A 19,098-nucleotide genomic window follows, 5' to 3' on the forward strand; every position below is an offset into this window, starting at 1 on the left:
TTTAATTGTACCTTCAAGTGCTGTCTAGTCCATATATTTTTTTTTATATAAAACATATGTTTTTACTTTAAATGAACATACAGCTCTCGACAAAATTAAGAGACCAGTTTCTCTGATTTTGCTATTTGTAGGTTTATGTTTGAGTAAAATTTACATTGTTGTTTTATTCTATAAACCGCTGACAGCATTTCTCCCAAATTCCAAATAAAAATATTGTCATTTAAAATATTGAAATAACAAAAAAGATGCAGAGCTTTCAGACCTCAAATAATGCAAAGAAAACAAGTTCATATTCATAAAGTTTTAAGAGTTCAGAAATCAATATTTGGTGGAATAACGCTGGTTTTTAATCACAGTTTTCATGCCTCTTGACATCATGTTCTCCTCCACCAGTCTTACACACTGCTTTTGGATAACTTTATGCTGCTTTACTCCTGGTGCAAAAATTCAAGCAGTTCAGTTTGGTTTGATGGCTTGTGATCATCCATCTTCCAGAGCTGTATATTTATGATTCATATAAATGTAGTATTATATGTTGCATTCATATGTTAGACACATTAAATTAATCTATTCAAGTACTGAATGTCATGTGTAATATTTCAAATACATGTTATTTTTATATATAAAAACATGTTTTTATTTTATATGAACATATATTTAATATGACATATTTCAACGTCATACAGTACACGTACATATAGTATATTACCTTTGTGTTACACTGCTGTGTACAGTATATTCAGGTGGTGGACCTCTCTCTCAGCACAGCAGTATCACTGGTATTATAGTGGCATGATGCCAGTGTATAGGCAACACTGGTTTATATAAGAAACATATATATGTATATAATGCACTAGTATTTCAGTGTGTAGTTAAAAAAAAATATGATGATCTGCCCTCTTTGCCACTCTGAGGAGATTAATGAGGCAGTTCTAAAACAAAAATGCATTTAAAATTGGTTTACATACTTTTATCTTTAACAAATGCACGCTCATAAAAGTGCATTTTTTTTATATCTTAACAGTGTTTTATTGGTGTTTTTCTAGGCTTTCGGGTCATTTTATAATTTAGTAAGGTGTAAAACTTTTATATGTTGTGTTATAGAAAGCTCTAGAACAGTTAGAGCCTCTGGCATGCAGTGAGGAGATTACTTGTACCTGTATCTCTTTCTACTCAGCACCTGCTTTCTCAGGTCAGAGGACAGTACCAGGTCAAAAGTTTGGACACACCTTCTCATTCATTGATTTGTTTTTTTGTTATACTGTTGATTAATATTAAAGACATCAAAAGAATGATGTGTCATATGGAATAAAAAAAAGGGTGAGATGGTGATTTGAGGTGATTTAATTGGGATGAGCTGGAGCTTTACAGCGTGAAGGAAAAGCAGCAACTATTGTTCAGCACCCCCAGGAACTCCTTCTTTCAAGACAATGAGAATAAAATACCAAGAGTGTGCAGATCTGTCCTCAAAGATAAACGTGCTACTTTGAAGAATCTAAAGAATAAAACATATTCTGGTTTGTTTAACAAAATCATTCTTTTTGTTCAAAAAAATAATTCTGCATGTGTTTCTAGATAGCTTTAATATAGTCTTAAATATAAAATTTACAATATAAAGAAAATACATTGAATGAGAAGAAGTGTGTCTAAACTCTTGACTACTTTTAGCAGCCAGTGATGTTTATTTTTGTATCTTCAGACCTATTTTTGTGTCTTCTGAGTCTGCGCTACCTCATCCAGTTGTAGAATCCTACATGGAAATGCAATATATGACATATATGTTAATTTATGTCATACCCATAATACCCGTGATAAAATGTATATAGGCACATACATTACACATATCTACAGAATTCATGTTCATATAGTATTATTTGTAGCTTTCTTATATGTTAGACGTATATATTAAATAATCTATGCAAGTACTGAATACGATGTGTTATATTTAAAAATATATATATTTCACATCCATGACCATATCGATTTTATAGGCCCGTATATGTCACGTACGTCACATCAACATATGAAACTGTTCCAATGTCTTATAAGTTTCATATATAGTTTGCACATTTATGTACATACATATATTTGACATATATATGACAGTGTCACACAATATACAGTGATGTTTGAATCAACTACCGAGGTATAAATGCTGGAAAATAGCTTCATCCCACATTAATACAAACATGTTCTTGTCTTTTATTTGAACTAATAGATTCTAATGATAAAGAAAATCTTAAAACGACATTGCTGATCATCTGATTTTAGTTGCTATATATTCTATACTAGCACTCACATCTGCTTATGGTGGACATATACTACTTCCAACATACATTGTACACCTTTCCAATTGTCTCTGTTTAGTCTTTGAACAAAAGAAACAACAAAAGCGTCTGTACACGTCTTTTTATACAGCTGTTAGTTCTGCAAATGTAGTATTAAAAGCAGTAAAGAAGGGTGTTAACATACGTTAACCCTTTATTACAGTCATGTTAGTGCAAGGTATATACAAAAAGCAGAAATTACATCTAAACTACTCACATGTACAATACTGTATCTGACTTTATACCACCAGCGCAAAAAGACAGAAACAAAATATTAACAAAACTGTACAAGAAGAAAAGGTTTTCTTTGCACTTCATGGTTAACTTGTACATCCAACAGAAGAATTTAACAAAAAAGAAAGCGCAGAACTGCTGATAAAGCTTTCAAGCCATGTAATTCACATTATTAACTCCAGCATCCTCTTCACCTTAAACGGCCAAGCAGGTGGGTTTTAGTGGGCTGCCTGTTGTGGAGGACTTTCTCCTGTCTCGTCATTTAGAGGCTCTGTCTGCTGCTCCTGCAACATATCAAACAGATACAGGTCAAAATTCCTTCAAACATCAGTAAATCAGTGAAATCAGTGCTTAATAGGGATGTGCCATATCATATTGTATGCAATAGTACCATCAACATTTCTGAATATCGTGAATGAAATTATACCTTAAAATAACGAGCCATATTATCCACCCCTAATTATTACATCAGGGTACTACTTTTTTTTTGTACTGTTTTTAGCAAAAATTTACAATGTTTCCCGTTATATATCTACTAGAAACAAATGATATCTGTCCATCTGTCCATATCTGGATATATGAAGATATTTGGAGTGCATTATTAGTATCATGATAATCTGGATCATTGACTTCTGTTACAAAACTGATAAAAGTCTTGTATTTTTTAATATCTCAGTTAGAGGTGTGCCATATCAAATCGTATGCAATAATAAAATGTAATTTTTATTTTGCTGCAGTAGTGTATTCTTGAAATACATTTTTTAAAGTAAATGTTCTGTCATAGCGCCAGGAGCATCATCTGCTGCCCCCGCTCTGTTGTTTTACACTGACAGAGCACAGAGTCGCTGTTGTTCCCAGTCTCTTCCACTGAGTTATAATATCACTGACAGTTGGCTGTGGAATATTTAGTAGTGAGTAGTGAAATTTCACGACTGGACTTGTTGCACAGGTGCTGCATCCAATCAGATTATCACAGTGCTGGAGTTCACTGAGCTCCTGAGAGAGACCCATTCTTTCACTAATGTTTGTAGAAGTAGTCTGCATGACTAGAGCTGCTGCTTTTATTAAACACCTGTGGAAATGGAAGTGATTAAAACACCTGAGGTGACAATGATTTGGATGGGTGAGAAATTCCTTTTGGCAATATAGTTTGTTGAGAACCACTTTAAAATAAGACTAAAAAAACCCTTTATAAAGGTAGTCTTATTTTAAAGTAGTACCGTTTGTTGCAATGACTGTAACACCTCACCTCTGTCTGTTTTTCTTCTCCTTCCTCTTTTTTCTCCTTCTGTTCTTCTTTGTCCTCTGGTGCCCTCTCTGACTCGCTCTGCGGCTCAGTGGCAAGTTCCTCTGTGGGCTCCTTCTGGGGTTCTTCATGGGGATCTTCATGCTTTGTGGACTCTGAGGTGCTGGTGGTTAGCTGAGGCTCGTCAGGTGTCTTCACCTCCTCTTTCTCCTCCTTCTTCTCCTCCTTCTCTTTCTCCTTCTTTTCCTCAGCAGTCACTGAGGCCTCCTCCTCTTTCTCACACTCTTTACTCTCCTTTTCTTCTGATTCTGTTGTGGGGGGCTGCTGTTCTAAATCTGGTGATTCACTGTGTTTTTGCTCTTTTTGTTGCTCGGTGGTAGAAGATGCTGCTGCTGCTGCTGGTTCAGCACTGTTACCTTCCTTCTTCTCCACCTTCTGCTCCTCAAAAACCTCTTCCTCTTTACCTCTCTGACTCGTGCTCTCAGAGACGGCTGCGGTGGGTTTTTCTTCTTCAGTCCCGACATCATCCCCACTAGACTTCCTGTGGCGACGAGACGGCGGCCGGCGTTTGATAGAATGTCTAGCTCTGCTCTGTGGGTTAGAGTTAAACTTTCAGTCTACAGAGATAACATGCAATTTAAATTACATTCATAGAATAATCTCCACTGATTAGTTTTATAATTACAGACTGTAGTCCTGTATCTGTGTCTCTGCATACATTAGTATTCTTCTTTATTCTCCTTCAACCCTCTCTATCATTACTCAGAACTCCACAGGAGAGAAAGCCACCACAGAGCAGCTATTTTTATTAATATTTGGGTGGTGAATCATTATTATTATCAGCACTGCAGTAATTAGCACTGATTAGCATGATGGTGTTAGTATGTCTTGTGCTGTATGTGGAGTTTTTAAACACCTTAGTGTCACTGTTGGACTGCACCTTGTGAGCACTGATGAAGGACTAGAGGATGACCAACATATACTGTTCATAAATAAGGGTTAATCTACTGTTACAGTAAATAAATGGATGCCCAGTCTAAGTTTTTGTGTTCATACTGTGAAGTGTGAGACGCGCTGCACTTCGGTAAGGTGAGTCAAACTTCAGCACAACACCAATTCTTTTACCATCTGGTTTGTTTGAAGGCTGACTCAATTTCCTCTAATTGGTCTCAAAGTCTGAAACATCTAAAAAAGTTGAATTATTGTGACTTAAATTGATTGATTGATTTACCTACACTTTGGGATGTAAACACAGGCTTTAATAAACTTTACGTGCAATTTTAAGTTCTAAAAGCCTCATTTTAAATGTCAGGGCTCTCCAGATTATACCAATGAAGAGTGGAGCTACTTTAAGTCTGGATAACGGTGTAAAAAGTGTTTTATCTGCAGGGGCAAACTATAGCCCGTATCACCCAGTCTAAAGTGCACAAAATACTGGAGAGCGGAGATGAGCTATTCCACAAAGGTAAGAACATTTTATCACTGTTCCTATTTAATTTATCTATGGGAATCTGACTCTGTATATAATGGAGCGCCACTTTGCTGCAGATTTTTTGCATGTAAACGATTGGTTGTGTTGCTCCACTTAGCTGCAGATTTTGTGTTGGTGCTACTTGTCTCCAAACCTTTCTCATCATTCTAGGTCACACTTGATATATATAGTATATTACACTCAATAAAACCTCAGTGGTATTGTCTATGGCCCATTTATTCACCTTGTTGACGTTTAGTAGAACACTGCCCTCTGCAGGCTTCTCGAAGCTGGCTGGTGCCTCCTCCTGCCCGGGTGTGTGAGCTGCAGCCGGGCTGGCCGGGCTGCAGGGTGAGTTGGGGGACAGAGAGGGCAGCAGTACCGGGGGTTTACCGGCCCCCGGGCTCAGTGGGGAGGGCAGCAGGGCCGTCGGTGAGAGAACGAGGTTTGCCTGGGAGACACAGTTTTAAAAACCATAAGAGGCATAACTCATTTTTTTTTATCACATTCTCTAAAACTAGTTTCTATTTTTTTTATGAATTGCCCACTGTTTACATATTTGCCAATTTGCACTGCTACATTATTATATATAACTTTGTACTTGCACTGTCTGTATGGCTGACATCAGTCAACTGTATCATTCTTCCTTATCCTTCTTTTGTAGCTTCTGTGTACCTTGTATATCTGCTACTAGATGTCTATAATTTCCCTCAGGGATCAATAAAGTATCTGTCTGTCTGTCTGGCTGGTTGTCTATCTATCTATCTATCTATCTATCTATCTATCTATCTATCTATCTATCTATCTATCTATCTATCTATCTATCTATCTATCTATCTATCTGTCTGTCTGTCTGTCTGTCTGTCTGTCTGTCTGGCTAGTTGTCTGTCTGTCTGTCTGTTTGTCTACACACAATATCCGCATCAGATCAGAAGAGGGCAGCAGAGTTAAAGCAGTGGGATTGTGTGAATTTACAGTTTTTCTCAGTCGATTTGGTTCATTTCTCACATCAGGATTTACATTGGCATCACAATAAGTGCATTTCTCAAAACAGTTAGTGCAAACAGCAAAACTCACTCAAACACCTGCAAAAGTTTGTACCTTCCTCAGAATTCTTTGTTTTTGCTTCATAGTTAACCATGACTGCATGTGGGAGACTGACAGCAAGAAATTAGACTGTAATCAAACATTTTGAGTAATATTCTTTTACTGTATTGTTTGCACTGCAATTTGTTAACAAAAAAATCTGACAGAAAATCAGGAAAGACAGACAGCTGTTCAGCAGCACTCTGTACAAACTCTATACTGACACAAACTGTATACTGACACAAACTGTATACTGACACAAAGAAAAAAATATAAAATTAGAAACTTACTCTAAACATTCAAAACAACCTGAGACAACAACTTAAGGAATTATAGTGCTTTCTGTTTTATGCATTCTGACTCTCCTCTCTGTTGGGCCACATGTTTTCATGCACGTTACACTGAATATCATCCCTTGTAATGCTTTCGAACGAAGACATCCGGCCCCCGGCGAGCAGCTTCAGCCATTGTAACATTACCAACTTTACCAACAAAGTTTTATAGAAATGTATAAATTATGTCTGAGAGATTATGATAACCTGTTTAGCACTTTTGCATGTAATGACTGAGGCAATGACCTAAAGCCTAAATGTTTTGGAGGGAAGACAATTGCATAGATATTCAGTACAACACATTTTGATGAGCACAACATAAGCAATGGATAATGCAAAAAACAGCTGAAAATTGTACAAGACCATTAGCATGAACGACAAACACATTTGCAAAAGGTCAAAAACAATGAGAAATGCAATTATGATGTGCTCAAGAGAATGCTGAGAATTTTAATTCTGATCTGAAAAATGTACCAAACCAATTGAGAAAAACTGTAAATTGAACTCACCTGCAGTTTTTCAATAAGAGCAGAGTTTCTGTTCTTTCTGGGAGGATGAGAAGCAGCCTCTCCTTTCTGCTGCTGCTTAAACAGAGGATACACATACATACATATTTCAAGAATAAACAACTACAACAAAATGAAAATTAAATGTTATAATTACATATGATATGATAATAATAATGCACTCCATATATCTCCATATATCCAAGATCCAAGTAAAATAAATGATGCTGGACAGATATAATCTGTCTCTAGTAGAGATATAATGGGAAATGAGAACAGTGTGATAATTGAGGGGTGGGTGATATGGCACGAAATTTCAGGGCATAGTATTGTTTACTATATTCAAAATTGTTGGCGATATTTTTGCGTTCGATATGATATGGCACACCCACATTCCACTGCTTCACAGCTCAATGAGAAAATCAGATTAAGCATGGTGCCAATAGTTTGTGTTTGTGTATCTATCTGCTCTAGATAGTCCTATTCTATTGGCAATATTATATGTGCATTTGCACATTTGTGTCAGCAACTGTCACTGTCACTTTGCAAGATTTTTAGGTGTTCTTAAAACATGTTTATTTAATGTTAATTTAAAGTTCTGTTGTTTGAAAGCTCACTGCAACGAAACGTGTCAGTGTTTAATTTTTTAGATTTGGGAATGTTAATTTTAACATTTGCAAAAAGTTAGCATTAGTCTAGCTGGGAATGTTGTGTAAGAAATGTTCTAATAAGGTTGTTATGCAAACCATTATTATGTCACCTGTTTTCATTACATTTCTGAAACATTATTTGTTTGTAATGTTACAGGCTAACCTACTTGAAACCTTTTCAAAACTTTGCTAAACGTTCTTATAATGTTCTTTATTAGCTGGGTGCCTAGTCTTGGACTACATATTCAGCATTCTGAATAATTACAGGGAAAAATTAGTCCACACCTAGGCTTACTGTAATTCTTGGCTAGGCTTAATACACTGCACATAATGTGTTTATTTACACAGTACAAATATTTTTTTAACTAATTGCAGTGTGTAGCCTGGTCTGCTTCTGTACCTGTCCTTATAAAAACACAGCTCCTGCAATACCTGCACTACTGCATACCTTTTGCATGGTACTTACACACATCAAACACGAATAGGCACATGCACACTTTCACTCTTTAGAAATCTGTTATAAAGCGATAAGACGATAAGACATGCCCAAACAGGACATTTTTTTTTCTCAGATTTCTCAGCAAGTCTCACCTCTCCGTGGTCCTGGCCTGCATCGTTCCCGGTAGGCAGCGGCAGCTGCAGTGTGCGTGGAGGTCTTCTCCGCACAGGCTTGTTCTGAAGAGGAAAAAGCCCAGCAGTGTTTAGAAAACATTGCATCTGATGATTGATAAATTTAAAGCACAGACAGGACAGAAGCTACTGAACGAGAATGCATAAGCATTTATATAACAGGGACATACAGTACAGGCCAAAGGTTTAGACACACCTTCTCTTCTTCACTGCATTTTCGTTATTTTCATGACTATTTACATTGTAGATTCTCACTGAAGCATCAAAACTATGAATGAACACATGTGGAGTTTTATGTACTTAACAAAAAACGAGCTGAACCTCCACATTCACCGGATCTGAACCCAATTCAGATTTGAGGTTTGGTGTGAGCTGGAGCACAGAGTGAAGAAGGCAAAGGGGCAACAAGTGCTAATAAACACCTCTGGGAACTCCTTCCTTCAGGACTGTTGGAAAACTTTTCATTTCAGGTGACCACCTTTTGAAGCTCATTGAGAGAATGATGCCGAGAGTGTGCAAAGCAGTAATCAGAGCAAAGGGTGGCTATTCTGAAGAAACTAGAATATAAAACATGTTTTAGTTATTTCACCTTTATATAAAAATCCACGTGTTCATTCATAGTTTTGATGCCTTCAGTGAGAATCTACAATGTAAATAGTCATGAAAATAAAGAAAACGCATTGAAGAAGACAAGGTGTGTCCAAACGTTTGGCCTGTACTGTATACTGTTATTATACAGCACTGTACAAAAGTGTTGGAACAGTTTGCAAAATTTGAAAACTATTCATCTCAGCAGTCCTATTCACACCAAATCTGCGGTTGGACTTGCAACTTGAAATAATGGCCCATATTTTAAACTAGGTCTAGCTCTTAAACTAGTTTTTGACTAGCTGGTTTGTCCTGAGTAGAGTGCTACAGACATATAGCTGGATTGGGAATAGTAACAGGGACTTGGACAGTAATAAATACTGTAGAATAATTATAATTACAGTAATACTAAACAATTAAAATACTTAGTATAATTAAAATTACTGCCAAAACGTATTATTTGTGGATACAGAGCAGAAAAATAAAGTGGAATTTTAGAATGGTATATTATTGATTTATTATTATCATACTCAGTGTGAAGGTAAATGACAGAATAGAATCGAACAATTCTTAAACAATTAAAAAAGCTAAAAAAAATTAATATAACAATAATATTTATGTAGAATTTACTCTTACCACTCAGATAAATAGCTTTGTTTGTCATTTTCTTATTTGGCATCCCTTTTTTATTTACTTTTGCACAGTTCTATATGTTTAGATATAACCAACCACTTCGCACACAAACTTCAGAACTGAAAGAAAATAATATATATCACAAACTGAAGAAAAGGCTGCATAGCAGAAATTACAATCCACAGAACAATGGATAACACAAGCAGAAAAGTGAAGAAACTGCGTCATTTTTTCCAGATAAAAGGATAAAGCCAGCGAATACCCTCCAGGTAAAAAAAGAGCTGCAAGCTGTTCAGAGTAAATGAAAGAGTATAGAGAGGCAAGAGTATAGTGCCTTCAGTCCAGAGTAAAGGAAAGAGAATAGTGCCTTTATATTAGAGTAAAGGGAAGATTAAAGAGCCTTCAGTTCAAAGTAAAGGGAAGAGTACTCTCCTGTTCAGAGTAAACGGAAGAGTATTCTGCTGTTCAGAATAAAGAGAAGAGTATGGTGTCTGCTGTTCAGAGTAAAGGAAAGAGTACTCTGGTTTTCAGAATAAAGAAGACTACCCTGCTTTTCAGAGTAAAAGGTAAAATATTCTTCTTTTCAGAGTAAAGGGAGAAGTACTCTGCTGTTTAGAATAAAGAAGAGTACTCTATTGTTCAGAGTAAAGGGAAAAATACTTTTCTTTGCAAAATAAAGGGAGGGATACTCTTCTTTTTAGAGTAAAGCAATGTATACTCTTCTTTTTAGAGTAAAGGAAATAATACTCTTTTTTAGAGCAAAGGAAATAATACTCTTCTTTTTAGAGTAAAGGGAAGAGTACATTGCTGTTCAGAGTAAAAAAGAGTATTCTATTGTTCAGAGCAAAGGGAAAAGTACTCAGCTGTATAGTATAAAGGGAAGAGTACTCTTGCTGTTCAGAGTAAAGGGAACAATACTTGACTTATCAGAGTAAAGGGAAGAATACACTACTGTTCAGAATAATAGGAAGAGTGCACTGCTATCCAATGTAAATTAAGAAGTACTCTGCTGTTCAGAGTAAAGGGAAGAATATTCCATTGTTCAGAGTAAAGGGAAGAGTATAGTGCGTTCAGTTCAGTGTAAAGTGAAGAGTATAGTGCCTTCAGTTCAGAGTAAAGTGAAGAGTATAGAGCCTTCAATTCAGAGTAAAGTGAAGAGTATAGTGCCTTCAGTTCAGAGTAAAGGGAAGCGTATAGTGCCTTCAGTTCAGAGTAAAGGGAAGAGTATAGTGCCTTCAATTCAGAGTAAAGTGAAGAGTATAGTGCCTTCAGTTCAGAGTAAAGGGAAGAGAATAGTGCCTTCAGTTCAGAGTAAAGTGAAGAGTATAGAGCCTTCAATTCAGAGTAAAGTGAAGAGTATAGTGCCTTCAGTTCAGAGTAAAGGGAAGCGTATAGTGCCTTCAGTTCAGAGTAAAGGGAAGAGTATAGTGCCTTTAGTTGAGAGTAAAACAAAGAGTATAGAACCTTCAGTTCAAAGTAAAGGGTAGAGTATAGTGCCTTTAGTTCAGAGTAAAGAAAAGAGTATAGTGCCTTCAGTTCAGAGTAAAGGGAAGAGTATAGAGCCTTCAGTTCAGAGTAAAGTGAAGAGTATAGTGCCTACAGCTCAGAGTAAAGGGTAGAGTATAGTGCTTTAGTTTAGAGTAAAGAAAAGAGTATAGTGCCTTCAGCTCAGAGTAAATGGAAGAGTATAGTGCCTTCAGTTCAGAGTAAAAGAAATAGTGTAGTGCCTTTAATTCAGAGTAAAGCAAAGAGTATAGTGCCTTCAGTTCAGAGTAAAGTGAAGAGTATAGAGCCTTCAGTTCAGAGTAAAGGGAAGAGCATAGTGCCTTTAATTCAGAGCAAAGCAAAGAGTATAGAGCCTTCAGTTCAGAGTAAAGCAAAGAGTATAGTGCCTTCAGTTCAGAGTAAAGTGGAGTATAGTGCCTTTAGTTCAGAGTAAAGGGAAGAGTATAGTGCCTTCAGTTCAGAGTAAAGTGAAGAGTATAGTGCCTTCAGCTCAGAGTAAAGTGAAGAGTATAGTGCCTTCAGTTCAGAGTAAAGGGTAGAGTATAGTGCCTTCAGTTCAGAGTAAAGGGTAGAGTATAGTGCCTTCAGTTCAGAGTAAAGTGAAGAGTATAGTGCCTACAGCTCAGAGTAAAGGGTAGAGTATAGTGCTTTAGTTTAGAGTAAAGAAAAGAGTATAGTGCCTTCAGTTCAGAGTAAATGGAAGAGTATAGTGCCTTCAGTTCAAAGTAAAGGGTAGAGTATAGTGCCTTTAGTTCAGAGTAAAGAAAAGAGTATAGTGCCTTCAGTTCAGAGTAAAGGGAAGAGTATAGAGCCTTCAGTTCAGAGTAAAGTGAAGAGTATAGTGCCTACAGCTCAGAGTAAAGGGTAGAGTATAGTGCTTTAGTTTAGAGTAAAGAAAAGAGTATAGTGCCTTCAGTTCTGAGTAAATGGAAGAGTATAGTGCCTTCAGTTCAGAGTAAAAGAAAGAGTGTAGTGCCTTTAATTCAGAGTAAAGCAAAGAGTATAGTGCCTTCAGTTCAGAGTATAGCAAAGAGTATAGTGCCTTCAGTTCAGAGTAAAGGGAAGAGTACTGTACTGTTCAGAGTAAAGGGAAGAGTACTGTACTGTTCAGAGTAAACGGAAGAGTATTCTGCTGTTCAGAATAAAGAAGAGTACCCTGCTGTTCAGAGTAAAAGGAAAAATACTCTTCTTTTCAGAGTAAAGGGAGAATTACTGTTCAGAATAAAGAGAAGAGTATGGTGTCTGCTGCTCAGAGTAAAGGAAAGAGTACTCTGCCATTTAGTATAAAGAAGAGTACTCTGTTGTTCAGAGTGAAGGGAAGAATACTCTTCTTTGCAGAGCAAAGGGAGGTATACTACTCTTTTTTTAGAGTAAAGAAAGATATACTCTTCTTTTTAGAGTAAAGAAAGATATACTCTTCTTTTCAGAGTAAAGAAAGATATACTCTTCTTTTTAGAGTAAAGGAAATGATACTTTTCTTTTTAGAGTAAATGGAAGAATACTTTTCTTTCTAGAGTAAAGGAAACAATACTTTTTAGAGTAAAGGGAGGAATACTCTTCTTTTTAGAGTGAAGGAAATAATACTTTTTTTAGAGTAAAGGGAGGAATACTCTTTTTTTAGAGAAAAGGAAAGAATACTCTCCTTTATAGAGTAAAGGGAAGAATACTCTTCTTTTCAGAGTAAAGGAAATAATACTCTTCTTTTCAGAGTAAAGGGAAGAATACTCTTCTTTTCAGAGTAAAGGGAAGAATACTCTTCTTTTTAGAGTAAAGGGAAGAATACTCTTCTTTTTAGAGTAAAGGGAAGAATACTCTTCTTTTCAGAGTAAAGGAAATAATACTTTTCTTTTTAGAGTAAATGGAGGAATACTCTTCTTTTTAGAGTGAAGGAAATAATACTTTTTTTAGAGTAAAGGGAGGAATACTCTTTTTTTAGAGAAAAGGAAAGAATATTCTCCTTTATAGAGTAAATGAAATAATTCTCTTCTTTTCAGAGTAAATGAAATAATACTCTTCTTTTTAGAGTAAAAGGAAGAATACTCTGCTTTTCAGAGTAAAGGGAAGAGAAAGTTTCAGAGGGCCCAAACAACATGCCACCTCCCGACACATTTGCACACTATCAACTTTCACCATTACGTAACATGGACTCTTATTAATATCTCAGGATTGTGCCCGGCCCGGAGGCCATCTACAGCCACGCCGTGCCAAACGGTTAAAGTGACTGTATTGAAATCCGACCACATTCCTGGCATGTCTTTAAAGGAGAATGAGATGGTGCCAGATCTGCGGTCGGTTGTGCCCAACAGCAGTGGCAGCAATTTCAATGAATTAAACACTTCCAGTAAATTTAACATGGTGTATAAAATCATGCATAAAATAGTATATAAATGCCCAGTCAAGATATACAGCTCAGCCACTGCCATCATGTCTGAACAGTGCTAACATAATCTGATGCTATTACATGAATCTGATTAATTTAGATTACTTTATGAGGAGTTTTAGGTGGAGTTTTAGCTTGATAGAAGATCAGAGATGGACTGAATCCATTAAAGCGTAGAGTGTAGAATGAAGCAAAGAATGAAAGAGAGTAAGAAGCGAGAGGAGAGGTCAGAATATGGAGGAATGGAGGGATTAATTAATCCCAATCTCAGAACTCTCACCGCTTCATCTCCTGTAGGAACAGGGATTTTTTGGCAAGCGAACTTTCCAGCCAGTTCAGCCACAGACCGTTTTACCACCGACTCCTTCTGAAATAAACCAGTGTTATAGTGAATAGTGGACTTATAGTGAAAAGCAGATCTTTCACTAACAAATGAGACAGAAGAGGTAAGGCCCAACCCTCTCATTTGTTTAGGGTGCACTTGAGCTGTAAAAAGGCTTTAAACACTGTGTAACAATGCATTTTCAAGATTTACTCAGAACAGACACATTATTCTACATATAGAGAAATATTAACCTTCGTTTGAAAGAACATTTTATACATTTATATAGTTTCTGTGATATCAACAGTGCTGCAAGATTAAGTTGGATGATCCTTTTAAATTGTTAAATAGCAAACAATTCATTTGGAATAGGTAACAAAAATAATTACACCACCAAGTTTGACTCCAACTTCTGCTGTAAAATATCAAATACTCTCAAATATACTTCTTTTTTTTCTTGCTCCTAAAGGTACAGTATAATCTGATATATTGGCCAGATGATATACTGCTATGAACACATGCAGTCTCTGCTGCTCCATGCTGTTTACAAGCGTGGTATGTGCAGTGTTCACTGCTCGCAGCCACGCGACTCTACGTACATTTACTACATCTGCACTACACATCCTATTGAAAACACAGTTTAAAAAGCGGCACACCAAACAGCTCTGACCAATCAGAGGAGACAATGTGCATATGTGGTTTATTGGTGCACATTTTGGTGCATTTAGGTTTATGCCTGTGTCAAAACAAACCAAACAGAGGGAAAAACGCTCTAAATAAACAAACTCATCAACTGATCCGGATTATACAAACTTTCACTACAAACTACAGGTGTGAAAACGATCTTTTATAATCAGCAAATTTCTAAAGTTCTAATTCAGAAACTATTACAACAAATCTGAGATGTTTATAATAAAGTAAAAAAAGTTTTCGCTATCGAATTTATAATGCATTACTTAATCAATCCCTTCAAACATACCAGTATATACTAGTATTTTAATTGATACCACTAATATAAATATAATTGCAAATTACATTTCTTCTAACATTCTTTTTTATTTACAATTTAATATCCACTATAAAAACTTATGCCTTAAGAAGAACAAGTGTGAATTATCACAGTTAATGACAGAATATTGTTGTAATTAATTGGATTACTTTTTTAATCGATTGACACCATTAATTTATACTTTTCTGTATAACACAGTGTTCACAGTGTATTATTTTAAAACATATACAGTGTTCAGTGTGATGGTGCTGGAGGTGCTGCCCCCGAACCGGACTGACTGGGGTCTCCCCGTCAGAAAGTCCAGGATCCAGTTGCAGAGGGGGGTGTTGAGGCCGAGCGAGCTTAGCTTCCTGATGAGGTTCTGTGGGATGATGGTGTTGAATGCTGAACTGAAGTCTATAAACAGCATTCTGACGTAAGTGTCCTTCTTCTCCAGGTGGGTGAGGGAGAGATGAAGGGTGGTGGTGATGGCATCGTCCGTGGAGCGATTGGGACGATACGCAAACTGCAGGGGGTCCAGTGAAGAGGGCAGTCGTGTCTTGATGTTCCTCATGACTAGCCTCTCGAAGCACTTCATGATGATGGATGTAAGTGCAACGGGACGGTAGTCATTGAGGCAGGACACTGTGGACTTCTTCGGCACGGGAACGATGGTGGTGGACTTGAGGCACGTTGGGACAGTGGCGCTGCACAGGGAGATGTTGAAGATGTCCGTGAGAACATCTGTCAGCTGGTCTGCGCACTCCCTGAGCACTCTGCCGGGGATGTTGTCTGGTCCTGCAGCTTTTCGTGGGTTGACTCTGCGCAGAGTGTTCCTCACATCCACTGCAGTCAGGCACAACACCTGCTCGTCCGGCTTGGGCATGGTCTTTCTCGCCATCGTGTTGTTTTGTGCCTCAAACCGTGCATAAAAGTTGTTCAGGGCATCAGGGAGGGAGGCATCACGTTCACAGGACGGTGGCATTGTCCTGTAGTTGGTGATTGCCTGGATGCCCTGCCACATGCGCCGCACGTCACCCGTGTCCTTGAAGTGGCTGTGGATTCTCTGGGCGTGTGCGCGCTTTGCCTCTCTGATGGCTCTTGACAGGTCGGCTCTCGCTTTCCTCAGGGCCACCTTGTCACCCACTCTGAAGGCGGAGTCGCGGGTCCTCAGCAGCGCACGTACAAGTGTGCAAGTGGCAAGAAAATAAATATAATAACCAATTACCCTAAAGAATTTCAGAAAGAGTTTCATTACATTAGTGCAGTAATGTCATGAACAGGCTCGTGTTTTACCATGCTGTCACAAAAGTACCTACAGATACAGTCACACATCTTTTCTTTCCACAACAGGAAACCGCGGTAAGCTGCGACTCAACGTTTCTCAAGCGCAGAAAAAACACTGATTGAGAAGAGAGCACTGAGGAGGCTCTGTGGGAACAGCACGGTCTGCGTTCATCTGCTGATGACTTCAGACTCCCCAGCGTCCTCTTATCAACCCGAGCTGACTCTCCTGCATCCCCCCGGCCTCCTATCTCTGGCCATTAGCAGTATCACCAGCACTGGCTGGAAAGCAGGCCTTGTTGAGTATGCTACAGTGGTCGGGAGTGAGGCAACATAATGTCTGCGGGCATCTGTTCACTCCACTATATCACTTACTGTCAATCAGCAGCTGCAGCCCTGCTGTAAATGGCAGTGCAGCCTCTGTCTGAAGGTGTGAAGGACGTCTAGCTGGAGGTAAACGGAGTCTGACCAATGACCGAATCTCAGCATGACCCAATCAAATCTTTGATGCCTTTTCTCACAGTCGTCCAATTCCCAGAGTGCTGTGACCTCATGCAGACTAAGCTCTTACTCCCTTCTTTCCCAACCTCCTCTGTTGACTCTCTTAGATATTAGCTAGAAAAAGTTTTGGCCAGTGAAAGTGGTTCTTCTAGAGCAGGGGTCTGGCAACCTAAAAGGAAATGTGATGCGCCTCTGAAAGGTCCAGCAGGCTAAGCATTGCCACTATGATCAGGAGATTGCTGGTTCGAATCCTGTTCATGCAGCTTACCTTCGGTTACCGGAGCCCCGAGAGAGCACAACTGGCCTTGCTACTGGCCTTCTTTTCTTTGGGTGAGTAGATGGCGCTCTCTCTACACAATAGGGGTGGGCGGTATGGCCCTAAAATAATATCACAATACTTCATGGTATTTTCGTGATAACAATGCTCTTGGTGATATGACAAAACACTGATTTAAAAATATACATATTTCAAGAATACACTACTGCAACAAAATAAAAATTACATTTTATCATTGCATATGATATGATATGGCACACATCCAGAATGAATCCAGAATGTCACTATACTAATAATGCACTCCAAATATCTCCATATATCCAGATCTAAAGTAATATAAATGATACTGGACAGATATAATCTGTCTCTAGTAGATAAATAATGGGGAATGAGAACAGTGTAAATTTTTCTTTTGCTAAAAACAGCAAAAATTTGTATCGGAGGAGGCATGTGCTAGTCTTCATCCTCCTAATGTTGGGGCATCACTAGTGATAGGGGGAGTCCTAATAAATGGGTGGCGTAACTGGTCATGCAAATTGGGGAGAAAATGTAAAACAAATTAAAAAAAATAAATAAAAAATGAAATGTGAAACCAAAAAAGTGAAAACTGATGACAAATCTATTGGAGGAGGCAGGTACTCTTCCTCATCCTCCTATTGTCAAAAGCTCCTACTTTCAAGTGTTGAATGAAGCCCTAGTCAGTGGGTGGGTTATTATTGGTTGATCGTGCTTGTAGACCAGCTAAAGCATAAAACTTGAACAGAAACATACACTGCAGAGCTAAAGTGCTACACTATATTGCCAAAGGTATTAACTGAGTCTCTTTTTTCGAACACATACGGACTATGAATTTGAGTGACATCCCATTTTTAATCCATAGGATTTAATATGATATCAGCCCATCCTTTACAGCAGGAGTCGCAATAGGCGGCCAGATCTGGCCCGCAAGCATCTGTCCTGTGAGGCTGTTTGAACTATAACGAACGATAATGAACAAAATAATAAAATAAAATGCTTCTCTGGTGAGCTTTTATTTACATCCCTCCCCTGTCTCTCTCTCTGTCTCGCTCGGCGTGACTTTGTTCTCGTTTTTCCGCCAGTTCTTGGGCTCCCTATCTCCTTATAAGGGCGTTTTTTTTTTCAGCCTTGTCCCAATTCACTAGCCGGGGCAGTGGTAGTGTATTGGACCGTGACCCTGACAACACGGGTTCGATCCCGCGTGAGAAGCGGTGTGTTTATTTATTTTTTTCATTCTTCTTGGGTTTACCTGCTTTGAGATCAACTGTTCTGCAATTGGGTTCAACAACCCTCTTGGCTGGAGAGCTACTAGTCTGTAGCACTCCATCCCATTACACTTCATTTTCCAAAACAGATTTTTTTTTGTGGCCCGCCACAAAATAGCTTGGAAAATATCTGGCCAGCGGCCAAACTTAATTGAAGACCTCTGCTTTACAGCTATAGCAACTTATAACAAACAGGCTTTTCAAAAGGTTTAGGAGTCTATTTAAATATATATATATATATATATATATATATATATATATATATATATATATATATCAAAAGTGCATTTATGAGATTACACACTGATGGACGAGAAGGTGTTGGGTAGACTTAACTTATTATGGTTTACAGTGCAGCTGCTGTGTCTGGCAGTGCAGTGAGCCTGGTGTTTGTGTCTCGTGGGCTGGATGCGGGTCCTTTCCCCTGAGACCCAGAGGGTGATTTCACGGTGTGTGTACTGTACGTATTGGTGCGTGCGGATGTGTGTGTTCGGCGGGTGTGTTTCAGTTTAGTTTAATTTTAACGAACACCTCCTGAAATGACATCAGCGCGTGGCACACTTCAGCCAAGGGTTTAACACTTTTACAACATCAGACAAACACAAGAACCACGTGCACCAACCGTCTCCACGGCGCCGAGCGATAGAGGAACAGAAAAACCAGACTGTTTAACGCAGAGCACCACTGTTCCAGAACAAACTACTGCTAATCAACCCAGCATGAGGCCTCTGTTCTTATTGTTTCATTCAGATGCTGTTGGCACTGCTGCACTTGCACCATTATTCACCATTTTAAGTTTTTTTTTTTTCCAGAACCTTTGTATTAGATGGTCGAGATATATATATATATATATT

At 38.1% G+C, this 19,098-nt stretch overlaps 1 protein-coding gene across 2 annotated transcripts in view; it reads right to left on the reverse strand.

The window, feature by feature from the left end:
* Nucleotides 1-2,394: 2,394 nt before the first annotated feature.
* Nucleotides 2,395-19,098, reverse strand: part of dub (duboraya) — a 29,824-nt gene continuing 13,120 nt past the window's right edge. Inside the window, exons 2-7 of one of the 2 annotated variants that reach the window (XM_022676015.2) lie at nucleotides 13,870-13,956; nucleotides 8,444-8,527; nucleotides 7,206-7,277; nucleotides 5,523-5,729; nucleotides 3,811-4,398; nucleotides 2,395-2,845 (exon numbers count right to left, since the gene is read on the reverse strand). In XM_022676015.2, coding sequence (XP_022531736.2) covers nucleotides 2,780-2,845; nucleotides 3,811-4,398; nucleotides 5,523-5,729; nucleotides 7,206-7,277; nucleotides 8,444-8,527; nucleotides 13,870-13,956 — 1,104 coding nt within the window. In that variant the 3' untranslated portion in view covers nucleotides 2,395-2,779. The remainder of the gene's footprint in view (nucleotides 2,846-3,810; nucleotides 4,399-5,522; nucleotides 5,730-7,205; nucleotides 7,278-8,443; nucleotides 8,528-13,869; nucleotides 13,957-19,098) is intronic. The other variant, XM_049466539.1, reaches the window with a different exon arrangement.

Source organism: Astyanax mexicanus, chromosome 17 (assembly GCF_023375975.1).
Source record: "Astyanax mexicanus isolate ESR-SI-001 chromosome 17, AstMex3_surface, whole genome shotgun sequence".
Taxonomy (NCBI): domain Eukaryota; kingdom Metazoa; phylum Chordata; class Actinopteri; order Characiformes; family Acestrorhamphidae; genus Astyanax; species Astyanax mexicanus.